Source organism: Solea solea, chromosome 12, assembly GCF_958295425.1.
Source record: "Solea solea chromosome 12, fSolSol10.1, whole genome shotgun sequence".
Classification (NCBI taxonomy): domain Eukaryota; kingdom Metazoa; phylum Chordata; class Actinopteri; order Pleuronectiformes; family Soleidae; genus Solea; species Solea solea.
This window is the reverse complement of record NC_081145.1, coordinates 20,636,517-20,653,046: the sequence shown is the minus strand read 5'-3', so window position 1 is coordinate 20,653,046 and position 16,530 is coordinate 20,636,517. Positions and strand designations below refer to the sequence as shown.

The 16,530-nt window shown below is 39.7% G+C and overlaps 1 protein-coding gene across 6 annotated transcripts in view; it reads left to right on the top strand.

Moving 5' to 3' along the window:
* The window catches only part of cadps2 (Ca++-dependent secretion activator 2), a 135,869-nt gene that overhangs the window by 37,208 nt on the left and 82,131 nt on the right, over window positions 1–16,530 (top strand). For all 6 annotated transcript variants that reach the window (XM_058645624.1, XM_058645622.1, XM_058645626.1 and 3 more), the window contains exons 3-5: window positions 2,420–2,752; window positions 14,602–14,682; window positions 16,083–16,316. In XM_058645624.1, coding sequence (XP_058501607.1) covers window positions 2,420–2,752; window positions 14,602–14,682; window positions 16,083–16,316 — 648 coding nt within the window. The remainder of the gene's footprint in view (window positions 1–2,419; window positions 2,753–14,601; window positions 14,683–16,082; window positions 16,317–16,530) is intronic.

The window sequence follows — 16,530 nt, the reverse complement described above, 5'->3', positions numbered from 1 at the left end:
TTCTTTGACACCAACACATTTTTTCCTCCAGTGTCTCTCGCTATCAACATTTTAGTCTCTGCAGATTCAAGAGATCTCTGTTCCATGTCATTACTCTTGGAGCCTCCTGGCGGCTCCTTTCCATCTGCCATTGGTTCACACTCAGCAGGTTTATCAGTATCATTGCCCATCATCGCCGACACCCAGGGGCAAGCTGAAGCCCACAGGACAACCTTCAGGCTACAAGTGTTATTGTTCTTTTTCCTCCTTTCACTTGATTTTGATCTGGCAAAAGTGTTAAATTCAATTGTTATCTTCTATACAGAATGTACAAATACAACATCCCCTCCCATGGTTTGCATGGTTCCCATGGTTAGCTTCTCAAGATGAATATTAATATAAAATACAGAACACAGAACATCTCATCTTTTAGATATGAGACAATCATCAAGTGTCCCATCATTTATAATCTTAAAAGATTATCAGACAGCTGCAAATGGAGTCCGTTAAATAGCTTCAGCACAAAGTGTAAGCTAAAATGCCAATAAAAGATGTTTTTTATAATGTATAAAAATGATTTAATCGAGCATGAACGGCTACATTCGGAGCGTTAACATTGACAGCACAAGGAAGAGAGTCCCCGCAGCATCTAAACAGGCGCTCGGTGAGAAGTCAGACGTTGCAAAGTAAAGCAATGGGGGTGTTTATAGCGAAAGATATGCAGCCTTATGCTGTGGTGGAGGATGCAGGATCTCAGTGTATGATTAAAGTACTTGAGCCGCAGTATAATATTCCACCCCGCCGTCACTTCAGCAACACAGTGATTCCTGAACTTTATGAAGAGACACTACGACTAATTACTGACACTAGAGTTCCCAACGGGACGCTGAACCCGACCCGGGCTTAAAGACCCGTGGGTCGGGTCGGGTCGGGTTGTAATTTTCAGGCCCGTTGAGAACTCTAACTGAAAACCGTGATATGAACCAAACGGTGGATTTTGTGAAGCATTCCACCACTATTATGTATAATTACACAAAATATCTGCAGACCCAAGTGCACCTCAAAAGCTGTTTTCATCCTGCTGGGCTTCTTAAAGCTAAAACTACTGCATGAAAACCTGGCCAGGTTGTACATCATTTCTGTGTAGTTCTTGTATTCAGGAATCAGAACCAGAGGAATTTATAGAGAATAAACCAGATTACATTTTAGAACATGAACATCGAGACTAAATCCTCTTGTCATCAGGGTATGGGATAATTTTATCAAACGCCTCTTTACAGCTCTATGACTTCAGGTTTTGGCATTATCAACAATTGGTATAGACTATATATACTGTATATACTACTACTATAGTGTAGTGCAGAATTAAAAGTAGAAATTGTACATAGTATAATATTTAGAATATTGAAGTCCAGATTGATGCTTTGGCCGGTTTGTCTCTCTTCAGTTCCCTCAGCCTCTGTTTTCTGAACTCTCAGCCTGGACTAGATGAATCAGTTCTCGCTGATGTTTGGCTGTTAAGAATGTCCGAGTGACTCACAACCAACTGTGAATCTGCCAACTGTGAGGTTGTTTAGTGCAACACAGTTCAACTGCTGCTGCTGCTTCCTCAGTCAGAGCCACTTATTTTTTTCTGTCAGACTTGGTGCAAGTCTGCTTCTGCCAAAGAGTCAGACGTGTGAATCAACCAACGCAAATTCAACCAATTACTGCGACTTTTGCACAACCTTCCATTTTTGCCCAATCACTGCTAATTAGTCTACCACTGTGACCAAGCACCAGACTTGTTCTTCAGTCGTCATTGATGAGTCTTTCTTAAATGGTGGGTTGGGACCAAAAAGTGGACCACGGAGACGTGTTGCATTCATAATGGATTATAACAAATGCAGCAGATGTCGCAGCAATAACAAAATCTTGGAAGGACTGGTTAATCAGTGACACTTTTATTTTGCCATTCACCCATTTTCATACAGTGAACCTATGGCCTGCACTTTTACCATCCCTTCAGGAGCAGCTTGAAGTTAAGTGTCTTTCCCATGGACACATCGGCATGTACGCTAGTGTATCTGGGGATCGGACCCCATGACCTTCCGCTTGAAAAACGAGTACCCCTGAACAAATGCCATGTAGTAGGAAAATTGAAAGTGTAAACCACACATCATCATCATGAGTGAAGTGCATTACCAAATGACAATACCTTGTTTTATGGCAGAAGTTGAATTCAGGTTTTGCCCACACAGTAGTCTCACTGAAATAAAAGAGCAAGCCGTGTTTCTTAATGCAGTGCCGTTTTCAATCTGTGAATAGGTCTGAAAACTAAATGTCCTACTTTGGAACGTGCATTTTCATTTGAACAATGTCTTGTGGTAAAAGGAAAAATTGATTAAAGGGTACATAATACTACAAAAAAGTGCTTATTGTTTTCTTCTGTCCTTGGCAGGGTTTCCTGAAGAGTGAGCGTGTTTACCGGATGGTTCAGAGCGGTGGCTGCTCAGCCAATGACTTTCGCGATGTCTTTAAGAAAAACATAGAGAGGCGCATTCGCAGCCTCCCGGAGATTGACGGCCTGAGCAAAGAGACTGTGCTTAGCTCCTGGATTGCCAAGTACGATGCCATCTACAGGGGGGATGAGGACATGCGGCGCCAGATACAGCGGGCGCACCTGAGTGCTGTGTCGGAGCTCATCCTCAGTAAGGAGCAGTTGTACGAGATGTTCCAGCAGATACTGGGCATCCGGAAGTTTGAGCACCAGCTGCTGTACAACGCCTGTCAGGTGAGTGGAAAATGAATGTTTTAGTTGTAGTGATGTGCAATTACAAGTTAGTGGAGCTCTCTTTTCATGTGACAGGCTGACCCAGAAACATAAGTTACATTTAAAGAGGATAACCAGTGTTTTGAAAATGTCTAGGGTAAGATCATCCCCATGTTTCAAAAAGACTTACAATAAAATATTTTCTGATATAACAATGGAAAGGTAAAATATTCAATGAATAAAAAGGTAGTGTTGAAAATGTAATAGTTTTCGCACAAGCTCAAATTGTCTTTGGCTAAGTCGAGGTTTTCCAAACTTCAGAGGCCCCTAAAAAAATCTGCATTGTGCCTGATTTGTACATTAGTAAGAGCTGCGTGAAACTGCCGTGACTCTTTTGTACGTGACACACAAACTTAGTGACATCATGTAAAGTTTTCGATGTACTGAAGCATTAGAATCAGTAAATTAAAAAGATTAGTTCGGTTCTTCCTGCATGACCGGAGCACAGACTCCGTCCTACACAGTCGCTGAAGTGAAATACAGTGGCAGAGGTTGTGATGAGGCTCATCGCTCACAATCGCAGGCTTTCAACAGTGCTGTTGCCAAATACACCAGACTCCTCTGTTCAATATTGAGATTTTTAGATATTTCCATGCTAAATGTTGGAGATTAATAGCTGTTCCGTGCCGAGGCGAGGTGGGACCATGTAGTGGAAAAGAGCCATGACATTTAATGTTTGGTCACTGTCATACAGAGGCAGCTGTAGCAAGATGGCACCGAGGAACCCTTAAATTTTCCTCAGAGCTGGTTTCATATCATCATTATAGGCACATTTATCATATACACACTATTTTCTCCATTTTTGGACTAATGTATTAGATCAAGTCACCATTTTTCCATGAAAAAACCCTGTCCTGATGGCATAGAGAATCACATGGTGAAAACAAGACTTATCATTATAAATGCGGTATATATATTTTATTTCTGGTACACTGTGCTGTTAGTTTTAACATCAGAAACACAAGTTGAATGAGGTTTTTTAGCCACGTCTCCTCACAGACATGCAAACTTTTCTGTGCAGTTGCCGACACCATGAATGTTTCTAATGGCAAAAGCATTTCTTCTGTTGGCTCAGTCACAGAGGACCGTGTTGCCAGCAGCATAAGGTCTACGGCTGCAGAAATAGCAGCATTATGTTTGGCTCTGGCTCCTGTCTGGACCCCTGACTGATGGTTCACTGAAACAATAAAATGTCAGGTCAGCTGTTAATCAAGGACCACTCTGCCTTGGGACACTCTGTCACACACATTTATATTTCATGTTTGGGATGTCACACTGCACAAGCACTTGCAGCACGTGAACTTTAGCCTCTACTATTAAACTTTACTGTGACTTTAGAAGCGACATTTGATTCATGTCTGAATACTGAAAGTTATATGTAATGAAAGAGTCATTTCCCTTCAAGATATTCTGTATTTGTAATGCAAGTTACAGAAATGATTCAATGATTTTTTGTTTTTGTGATCAGATTAAAGCACAAGCACAATTTACATTACTGTAGTTACGCAATGGTTTGTGCTGTTGGAAACATTCCAATGGCTTCTGAAAGCTGAAAAGTTTCCCGTCAAAGCCATTATTACAGTAATATTAAGGTAATTTCACTCGCACTGTTTCAGGAAGCTGGAGAATCTGTGTCTTTGTCGCCAGAGAGGAGAGAGTGAGAAGAACACCTGTACACCGTTTCCATTTTTTGGCCTGTTTTTGCACATTGAGAGACATAGACTCAAAACATTTTATTGTAAATATGTTTCATACAGTTAAAATATCGAATTTAACAACAAAATCTGGTGTTTGTGTACAATTGCAGTGTTTTTCTTAATTTGAAATGGTTAAAACAGTATTTTAACATGCAGTACGTTGTAGATAACTACCAGATATTAGAAGTTATTTTGGAAAAATGGGCAAAAGAACTTAGTTACAGGACATTCAAAAAAAAGTCCAGTTGGGCCTGTAAGTGAAACAACCAGTAGATAAATGGCAGAAAGAGAGAAGAGAATACATTTGCTTGTATAATTCCAGGCTCGGACTGCATATGTTAATGCTGCAGCTCCACTGTCTGGGGTACTGAAAAGGAGCAGACGAGATCGATAATGATATATCAATAAATGTTATTTTATAGCTGGACAGATTTATTGTGTGTTTGTGATATCACTTGGAACATAAACTTTGAGAGTTCCTGTCGACGTAAATAGCTTCCATTTACAGATTACTTCACAGCCCATTGAGATGTCCTCCTCACCTCTACACCCACCAGAATGTGTCTGTTGTACTTCATTAGGGACAAAGAAAAGACAGAACAAAGGCTGCAGGAGGAGAAAGAAGGAGAAGAACTCAGAGCTAATTCCATTTTCAGCAAAACTTTGATACCACTTGTTTACACAACTCCAATTGTCTAGTGTCTGGCACTTTGTATTAATATTAAAATGAAGTAAAATATGAAAGGTCTCTTTGGTACTAATGAAAGTAGAAATACGAAACCTCTTTAATATCCTAGTTTCACTCACATTTACTGAATAGTTTGGTCTCAGTGCTTCCAACAGCGTCATGCCCGTAAATGCAGGAGGTAGAGAGTAATCAGTGCAGAGCACTTACCTTGAGGTTAAACATAAAATAATGAACTCTCATGTAAAACTCATGATTATGATTATACACTTGGTTAGAGTCAGTAGGCTGTGTTCAAAATCAAAATCATTCACTTATCAAACACCAATTAATGTTGTTTTACACAGTGAGTGTGTATGTGAGAGAGAAAGTAGGTGGAACTGAATGATGGATGTAAAACATTCTTATATTATATAGATGAATGTAATGTTAAATGAACCATAAAAGATTGTATGACCAGTGAGCCAATGCTATACATATGCAGTCACAGTGTTTGATCGACTTGTTAAGCTGTTTATAAATCAAATTTTTCTGAGTTTAGCTTGTCTTAGGTGTTATGCACCTGTTTAAAAAAGAGAAATGAAAAGCAGAAATCCCACTATTAAATACTTTTAAAAAGAAATCAAGACATTGTTCACTTTTGTTGCCAAGCAACAGAGTTCTTGCGTTTTAAAGCCAGTGTGCGCAGGGCTTATTTTGCTCTTGACCTCTCATGATGAAAATGCACCTCGATAATTTCAATTTGAAGATAATTATGTGAAGCCAGTGGCTGCACAGTTGTAGCCCATCAAGTCTTTCCTCGAGTCGTAACACTTTGCTCATTGTGCCCTCTGGTTTGGTGTGATGCTGCTGCAGTAGGCATCGGTTTATAGTAGGAAAATGTCTGCGCTCTCTGGCCTCCAGACCACAGTAATGCTTTATTAGTATGACTGCCTTGGGGATCAGTTGATTTAGTCTCTTTTTACAACATTCTCCACCCACAGTTCACCACCAGTCAGGTGGGGATTATAACTGTTTCCCTGCATGTTTGCACAGGTACGACCTTTTTCTCGGCGGTACTGTTTGTTCTCTGCCTCCGTTTCTCTACCGATCGTTTTCAGTGTTCATTTACAGACCTGTCAGGTGAAGCATAATTCACACATGACTGCTGTTTTGTTAAAGGCCCCATGTGCAACAGTCGGCCTTACAAGATGTCAGAAAAGAAATACCTAATGTACCCAATAACTGTGTGTGTGTGTGTATGACGTCACACTTTGTTTTTTGTGTGTTGTTGGTAGCCCGTCTGTCTTTTTAAACTCTATGTTTTTAATCTGAATGTCCTGTCTCACGGTGTAATTATGATTTCAAAGTGTCTAGCAGTAGGGGACCCCCTGCTTTTATTTCCAAATAAGCCACTCTCCTCATGGACTTGTTAGTAATTTGATGAAAACATAATGTTCCATGTCTATTTTCATGGTCTGTTTTGCTGTAAGTACAGCCAAAACACAATTGGGTTTCTTTTCGTTTGGCATGTCGTTTGACACGTTAACATTCTTACAGTTCATTGTCTGAAAGAGATTTCTTCAAGGACAACCTCCGCCCGTTTTTTGACCACATTTGCTTCAGTATGCTACTACCTCACTCGTGGCTCAGATAAGTGAGGTTAATTGGACCATTCGTTTCACTTCACTCATGTTTCAGTGAACTTGCTGGTATCTCTCTTTACTAGCTCAACTTGTGCTTCTGTTTTCCCTCCGTCCCTCGCATCACTCTGTGTCACCACTGACAGGAAACCAAGACACTGCTGAGTGTTGTGTGGCACTGATGGGCTTTATCAGCATTGTGTGAACTCATTTGACGATATTGAAAACTGGCATTGTAATATGACTGGCTCCTCATTCCTACGAGCTCTTTGCCCAAATTAAATATAGCTGTGAAATCTATTTATTCTTTTTCACCACCTTCAAATCTAGTAATAGTAATCTGCACTGGCAGAAATGAGACGAAAACTAAATCTATATTTTTGGAAAAGGAAAAATATTTATCAGCAGAGCTCCATTAAGTGGACTCTCATCCTCTACTATCATTTAGTCTGTGAAAGTTCAACACCTAAGAACAGGAGGATATGGTTGTAGGATAAAAAATACAAACATTTGCTTCAATGCTGGAAAAAAAGATAGAGGGAGATATAAATAAAACAGAGGAGGACCCACAGCTGAAGGGGGCTAGGAGGTGTAGAGTCCAGGTGTTCACTGTTCAGATCAGCTGGTGTCTGAGGAGAGATGACAGTGTCTATCCAATGCTGGGGCTATGCAGCAGCAGGTGGGTGTATTCTAATCACTGATTCATCATCAATTATAATTGCTGAACTGTCTCTCACAGTCATGACTCAGGAAGTTTTTTATCTAGTTTGGATTAAATTTGGCAAGATTCTATGACCTGATTTGGATTTTTTTTCTCCAAAGTTTGTGTAAATGGATCAAAGTTAAACCTTGTGCTGATGCACAGGACATAAGCAAGAATACTGTTCATACATGAGTTATAATGTGGAAGAATATGGCATGGTTAGTTTTGGGTACGGTCTTTTTTCAGTCTCACTTTTCATCACTACAGCAGTGTAAAGGTAGGACATGCTGTCATTTTTCCTCAGCCATAATAGGCCAATCCTAAACTGTCTATGGTTGTAGACATAAAAATCCCATTTTGAAATATCTTTATATGGCTCTGAATGTCTGTATCAATGTGTTTAAAAGTAAATCTCAGCCATTCAACACATGAGATTAGACTGAAGTGTGAAAAATAATTACCTCCTTTATTAACCTGCTGGTTAATTAAGCAGGTTAACCTGCTGGTTAATAAAGTATTGATTGTCTTTGGATTGCTGCTCTCTGTCAGACATGACAGATGAACATAGGCAATCTTAAAATCTAAAAATCTATAAAATACTCTGCTTAAATTTGTCTGTGTTTCTTTGGTTCACCACTCTCGTTTAGACTCTAACGTTTGTTGGTTCCTTTGCAGTGTAGGAAGGTGGTGCAGGTGCTGAAGAAGCAGTCATTCCACTGAGCGCTGTGTGCAGTGGAACAGCCAATCGAACTTCCAGCTCCTTAAACACAACACATAACATAACACTAGTGATTTAGGCCACGCCCAGACGAAAACGGCACCAAGCGTAAACAATCTTTTTCTTTGCCATTTTCAAACAGTCCCCACACGGACAAGTGTAAGTTGTGGGACTGTAAGTTGCGCTGTAACATAACTCCAAAAAAACAAAGAAGAAGAAATTGTAAACATTAGATTTAATAACAGAATGAACCGAGCCAGGGGAAAGAAAGGGAAATGATGTCTTATTGTTTAAGTTGTCTAAGGTTTAAGTTGTCTAAGGTTTACATGTCGTGCCGTTTTGAGATTTTCCCACTCTGGGAGGCGTTTTCAAAAAAACAGCGTCTCCTTGTGGACGGAAAGTATGCATATTCACCTAAACCTGTTTCCGTGGGGGCAGCCCTTAGTTGTGAGGAAGCGTTTTTATGGAAGCATTGATCATTACCGCTAAAGAAATCCTTTACAGTCTATACCTGCCTTATGCTCTTTTCCTTGAATCATTGCAGTTGAACCCAGAGTCTCTTGAGATTGTTTGGAATGGTTGTTAGACAGGGTGAGTTGAATGCATCCAAGTTTGTTGCGATTGCACCAGTTGTAGTTGTATTCTATAACCTTTTTTGGTCCTGTTGTGTTTGTGAGTCATTGGCCCATTTAGCTCTGCAGTGGTTCCATTGATTCCTGTGTCGTCTCTGTCTGTGTGTCGTCTCTTGTTAGCTCCAAGAGTCAGGTAGATGACGCTCTAATAAATTACCCACAGCTCCAGGATGCAGCTCTGCCTTCAGCAGTGACAGTGTTGTGCTGTATTCATGTGTGCTGTTATTCTATTTTTCCCTCTGTCTCTGCTTATGGATTAAATGTTAATGTCTTTGCAATAACTGGGCAGAGTGTAATTGTGTCTTTTCTGTCTCAGTCTTTCATGATTATTCTTTATTTGTGCGGGGCAGGTTGCTCAGTTTTCAAGAAGACGGCTGTTAACCAGAGACTTTGTATTTTGATGTTGAAGGACTAGAAGTACCAGAATACCAGAAGGTACACACAAATAAACACTCTCACTGAAAACATGGTACTGAGCAGGGACAAAAGGAACAATGATTTGAGGCACTAACGGGTAGAAAAGACTGTTTTATTGGAAAAATAAAGTTATTCTGAAGATACTGTACACGTTTGCAGGCGTACGTTTTACTAGGTGAGCTTTTGATTAGTGGCTAAAAAACAGTTTGTTTTTTTTGTCCTCCAGTCAGCAACAATCAGCATCGACCACCCCACCATCTGTTTTAACAAAGTAAAGTGCGTTTCATTTGTCATTCGTTTGGACGCAGCTATAACAGAGACCACTAGCCAGGTTTCCATCCATCCATCCATCTTCTACCAAATGCAGAAGGATTAGGTGAATCTGTTTCAATTGCAACAACTTTTCCACCTCCCTCAAGTGTAGTAATGTTTTTTTTTTATTTTTTTTATTTCCATTCAGGTGTTTTTATGAGTATGTGCGTAAAAGTCAGGCTGATGGAAAACCCACCCACAATGACAGGCTCTCCTGGGTAAATCATCAGCGCAAACAATGACATAGTGGCAGGACACAAGTCAACAAGTCCCACAGAGTTCCATACCCTGTTGTCACTTTTATGATACTTACGGTACAGTAAAGACGATTTAGAGTTCTGTATTGGATTTTGCTTTCATGGCATGCATACAAATTGCCCGACTCTCACACGTTTTCTATTTTACTGCTCAATGTTGAACCAAATATGCTGCTCTCTCTCTCTCCCAGTCTTGGGGGAAATGGCATCTGCAAGAAAACGATTATCTTTCTGAAGCACACTTATTTTTTACACTCACTACAATAAATTAATATAAATTGAGGAGTCCTTTGACGTAGCAAAAGGCAGCAACCTTTCTTTTTATGATGACTGTGCTCTGGGCAAGTCTGCACTATATGACATCTTATTTTATCTTATCAAAACATAAAGCTGCTTTTATTTATCCCACACAATACAAAACATCTGTCTTACATCTGTATTAAACTGGCTGTTCTCTAGGGTTAATGTAATGTCCCTTAATGTAAAGGTGCACATACAGTTTATAGTGTTCTTTGTCTTTGTGCTAAAGACATCCGTGTGTTCTCAAGATTCTATACGCTACCTTCATTTTCCTTTTATGTTTTTTAACTGTCAATAGACCATTTTCTCTGCACATGTAATGTCATGAACGTCTTACTTTTTTGAGAAAAACAAAAAGTCTGTCATATTAGATACAGGTTTTTAACCTCATTAGTCTGAATTATGAAAAAAATAATCTTTCTATGAGTGTTTGATCAGACATCAAATCTTTTCCAAAGACAAAACGTTAAACATTAACGTCTGATCTCCACTTACTTTTTAAGTTACTGGATACATTTGAGAAATGTCCTTTTCTGAGCAGCCCTTTTTATTCTGTGCTGTGATGCAGTGATTAGTTCTGATTGCAACCACAACGTTTTTGAAAATAACAAGTGTTTTTTTTTTTTTTTTTTTATTCTGTCTGGACGTGAGCAGCAGACTGTTGGCCCCTGCTGGGTCGCCTTCCATGCTATTAAATTCAGCGTTTGTGCCTCTTTGTAACTTTAAACACCACTGGTGTTTCTGAACTGAATGAATTCTGATCTGAGGGAAACAAAATCCACCCGGAGGAACATGGCCGTCTTTTCTATCTGTTTCCTTCTTTCACGTATCGATATGACCGTAACTGATAAATTGCCAAATGTGATTATTTTGTCTGTGTAGCTACGTGGATTGAATGCTTCATGCGGAGTCATTTCTGTCATAGTCATAAAAGCCTTTCCAGCATCAGTCAGATCTTTGAAAAACACATTCGGTTGATTGCCAATCCTTCACCACAACATGCTTTTTAAAATGGAAATGATGGAAAAACATGAATGTTTTTCCATCTTAAAAATAGCATAATAAGAATAATAATAACAATAATTAGATTTTCATTGAAAAACACAAATTCACAGAGTTCACAAGCAAGTGGACCGACGGATCTGTAGATCGACTGGAACTAAATGAGAGAGATCATTTCTTGCAAAAGCATCATCGTCTTCCACTCTTACAGACTTGTTTTTCAAAATGTGCCACTATTAATACTGAGTTTGTTTTCTGTAATGGGATACGTTTGTCTGTATTATGAAGTAAAAAAAAAACCTGACACATTCCTTCCTGCCTGTGCTGAATGTTCGCCGTGTTGATTCAGTCTGTCTGATGTGTCAACATGCTGAAAAGACTTTCAATGACATTTACATGAAGGCTGGTTGTCATAGAAATGCTCTGTGAGGCAGAATTAGAAAGGCCTCAGACAAAGACCACATAATTGAAGTTAGAACAACTGAGCCACACTCCGATCTCTCTCTCACTGATGTTTTTGTTGCAACTTCAGGGCCTTCTCTGGTTTAAACAAGTCATTTTCAGATGCAGTTGTATTAGGACACATAGGCATGATTAATTCTATGATATGTAACAATAATATGTTTATTTTATTCATTTTTTTCAACCTTTTCTAACCGTAAACCAAAAACTGTATTCCACTTACTTGTATTGGACTGTTGTCGTTACGGGATCCGTTTCATAGACGTCTTCGCGTGACACCTCGAGACGTGTTAAATGCAGAGTTTGATGAGCGGTGGACAAACTGCGATGTGCGTTATCTCGGTTACAGTTAATTAGATTTGAAATTAATTAACACAACCTGACTGGCTATGATGGCCGCTGTTGTTTGTCTGACCACAGAAATGTAATCACGTTGACTCTTCAAACATAAACCAAACCAAACATAATTCTGGGTTTTACTTTAATCATCACCGCCGGGTATATTGAGTCTTCTTCATTATGTCTGACACTATTAATGAGATTTTTTTTTTTTACTCACCCAATTTTTTGGCTGAAACAATTACACATGGACAAAGAAAAGGTAAAGAGTCATACAAAAAGAAAAGAACCACCTTGTGCAGTGAAACAAGCAAAATAAAAGACAGTGATGAAAAACTCGAAATGATACAGTGAAAAGAATGAAATGGAGGTTAAAATCAAGACACACGCTTCAAAAGCTTGTTCTGTGTGAAAATTACAGTTAAGATGCACAAATGACAGTTATTCTGCCAATTGTGACTCGTTTCACAGTCACAGTATCTCTTATAAATAATGGCAATATGATTTTTTCTTGACCAAATCATGCGGCTTTAATTGAGCTGAATTGAATAAACATACTTTTTGGACATTTCTGAATTGTAATTGTTTGATTAAGTTTTCATGTAGTACTTAATTAAACAACTGACTTTAACTCAGTATTTTATTATGTTGTTATTATTTATTTACACTGTTCTACCGAATTAGAGGTGCTAAGTAAATGCTGTTTAAAGTACGAACACATCCTGACACTCACAGCTACTGTCACTCACTGATGACGGTCTCTACAGGGGGAAAACACAAAGTGAGCAACAATCAAATCGCTTAACACTGAATTTGAGTTTGTCTGTCAAACCCAAGTTCACACCATGAGGGTTTGACTCCATCCGTCTGATAATGAATTACATTTTCTCCCTCGGTTTGTGGCGTTAATTAGGATGCACATCAGCAGACCTCGTCACCAGTGACTCTGTGTGTTTTTTTGTTTTCGTCTCTGGATGTCAGCGCCCCAGTCATCCAATTCTGTTGACGACACAGTGTCGGCACAAAGGAAACTACAGCCCTGTCAATTTATCCGTGGATGCATATCCATATTTTAGTAATTAGTGCAGCTGGGTGTCAGGGCCTGACAGGAAGTTTTTAATATTTTATTAAGTGATCAATTTATTTATGAAAAACAGACGCTTGTTTGTAATTTTTTATCGTGAAGGGACAAATGCCATTCATCGCTCTGCGGCAGTTTGAAGATTCAATTCAAACTGCTTTTTGTGTGTCGTAAACAAATCTGATTAAGGTAGATGAAAGCATTCACAAAAAAGAAGAAGTAAAACTTTGACTTTGACTCAGTCACAGTCAACGTTCACAGTGGCATGATGAACCCTAATTGCCACTCTTGTGTGGACTGCCATACATTTGGTTCAGACATTGATTTTACCTTTACTCTGACATTTCACATCAGCCCCAGATGTACTTGATAAGGTGTTATGTACAGGTGGAGGAGACACAGATTCACGGGTTCCGACTCATCTGTTTATCTGGAGCTGCTGCTCCTGGATGAGTTTTGGTTTTTAGAGCTGCAGCTCGTCAGTGTTTCTCTCTTCAGCAGCAGGGCTGGATATCTTGGCAGTGTGACTAAAGGAAGATTATATCGGTCTAAATGAGACACTGCAGTCTGGAGTGAAACTGGCACAAATTAAACGGCTCATTCTTTCCCTTTTATCAAGCATGAATTTCTTACTTGTCTGTTTGACTTCAGGCCAGTTACAATCTGTGCCTTTTAATCTTTGATTGTCATTTCAGACGCCTTCGCTCAAGTGAGGCACACTTTTCTGCCCACTAAGCAAACTTCAGTCCATTTTTTTTAGCTTGCTTTCATCTTCTCGTTCATTCCCTGCTGCTGACGTTAGAGTTAACGTGAGATAATCCACTTGTCAGTATGACACTCTCAAGCAGATCAAACAGATTCTGCCCCTAATTACGGAAAATGGAACTGCAACGTGATTTTAAACTTAGATCTTTATAGCTTAATTACTGGTTAGTATTGTTGCCTCACAGCAAGGAGGTCACTGGTTTGGATCCCAGTTCGACTAAGGGCCTTTCTATGTGGGAGTTTGCATGTTCACCTTGTATGTGCTTGGGTTTTCTCCGGGTACTTTGGCTTCCTCCCACAGTCCAAAAACATGCAGATTAGGTTAATTGTGAGTGGGTGTGAGTGTGAGAGTGAATGGTTGTAGGGAACTGTCCCCCCCCCAGACCCTCATGTGGGGCACAAAGCAGTAGAAAATGAATCAAAATCGTATCCATGCCCTAGGTCATTCACTTCAGTATCACATACAGAGATGGGAACTGTGTGTGTGTGTGTGTGTGTGTGTGTGTATAGTTCTTCAACTTTGTCATGTCATACACAAGAGGTCCACTAACATGGTTGAACTTCCTGTTCCTCATCATGGTGAAGTGGATGAACCACTCGCTCACCACACTGTAGACAATCAGTCCTGATGGACTCTTTAGTGTCATCTTCTATCACCTCAGCTGCTGATTGGTTAACCTATTCACAGTCCACTTCTTCACAGAAGACTGTCTCTCTTTCACTTTGTCATGGTTTATTGATTCTCGACTTTTATAACTGGTTAGCAGATAAAAAAAGCAAAAAACAAACTGTCTTCTTTTCCTTTTTCTTATTTTCAGTTGGACAACGTGGATGAGCAGGCAGCTCAGATCCGCAGAGAGCTTGATGGCAGGCTCCAACTTGCTGAGAAGATTGCCAGGGTGAGTAACACACACATTTTCTTTTTTCTTTTATTATTATTTTTATATTGATTTTTTCTTTTCATGTATACCCCTGAGTCCTGTTCTTGTACAGTGGGTCCTACGTCTGTTTAAAATTATTTGTTATAACCAAATGGACCAAAGAAGACCAGACCCTTCATGTGTCAGAGGTCAGACTCTTCTCTAGTGTGGTTGATTGCTAATAAGCAACAGTTGCAAGTCATGTGTAACTGTAAAAGGACACGAGTCCAACCTATCTTTATTATACTGCAGCAAAATGCAACGCTGATTCTACATGAGTTCTCTTCATGCATCCCTTGATAAAAATGGTTGAGCTCAAAGCTGGTGAAAATGCAGACTTGGTGCACCAAGGTTCCTGAATGGAACTGGTCCAGGAACCAGAGAAATATAGCTGAACACAGACGATGGGTTTGGCAGGTATGACTAACAATTGGTTCTTAAGCACATTCACTTTCTCAACAAACTCAGGGACAAACCTGCCTTTTACCAAATAGCAGGCAAATAGAGAATAATTGATGAATAACTAGCATTAATCCCATCTTTTCTTTTTCTTTTTTACAAAGTAGCTACTTGACACGACTGCCTCCAATGTGGCAAAAAACAGTTTCATCAGTTAGATTGCAAGTCTTAAATTACAACCATTTAATTTTCTCTAGTCTCATTGTCATTAATAACTTAATTGTTTCAGCAATTATAGCATGCTGAGGTGCTGACTGTAACCATCACCGTAACAACTCACACAAATGTCTTTCCAAACATCTTCCTCATCAGGTACACTGTTCTACAGTTAGTGATTCGTCTGGACCCAGTACGGAGAAATAAAAAGAATGCATTTATTTGCCCCCTCTTCCACCGCAGGGAACTTTTCTCATTTCAGTTTCCACAGAAATTCCCTCGACCCAAAAGATTCACCAAAAGAAGTACCTACTCTTGACTAGGGACTTTTTAGATTACCAGGAACTCTAGAGGGGAGGGGCTGTGTGCTCGAGAAACTTTTAGGCCAGTGTGGCTGCAACCCACTTTTAAACAAGACCTTTAAAATGAGACAGAGAAAGAAGAACTTATTCATTTCGCGATCGGTCATTTAAAACATATGGAGCAAAAGAAAAGGACGTACGACAAGCGGACAAGTGGACATCCAGGTTCTTTTGAGCGTATTTGCTGAGGAGACGCAAACCACACAGATTACTGGGAATTCTTTTCCCCGGGTAATAAAAGTTCCTGAAAATGATGGTGGAAAAGGGGCTATTGAAATGTATGTACATACTGTACAACTTAGAACAGTTACAGGTCATAAGTTTGCAAGTCTTACTCTTATCTGTTACTCTTATCTGAGCTGAAGAAGATTACCTTACCTCTGTGTTACCTGTGTCTTGCAGGAAAAGAGATACCCAAAGTTTGTCTCTAATGACATGGAAGCTCTGTATGTGGAGGAGCTGCGCTCATCCGTCAACCTTCTGATGGCAAACCTAGAGAGTCTGCCGGTGTCCAAGGGAGGCCCAGACTTTAAACAGAAACTCAAACGCTCCTCTATGAACAACTCCTTCCTGGATCTTGGAGACGAGGGAGACGTCTTGTCCAAATCTGACGTTGTGCTGTCTTTCACTCTGGAGGTTTGTGTGTGTGTGTGTATTTGGATGTCTTTTTTTTTTGAGGAAGGCATTGAGTTGTAGATCTCAGGAGTTAGAAAATGTTCACACAGTGGAGTCACTGCTTCAAGCTTTAAGATGATGTTTGACAGTTTGGACACGGTTGAATGGTTCAGGATACGACAGGGTTTTGTTTCGTTCAAACTCTGAGCTCATTAGCTGCTGTTTGAATACAGAC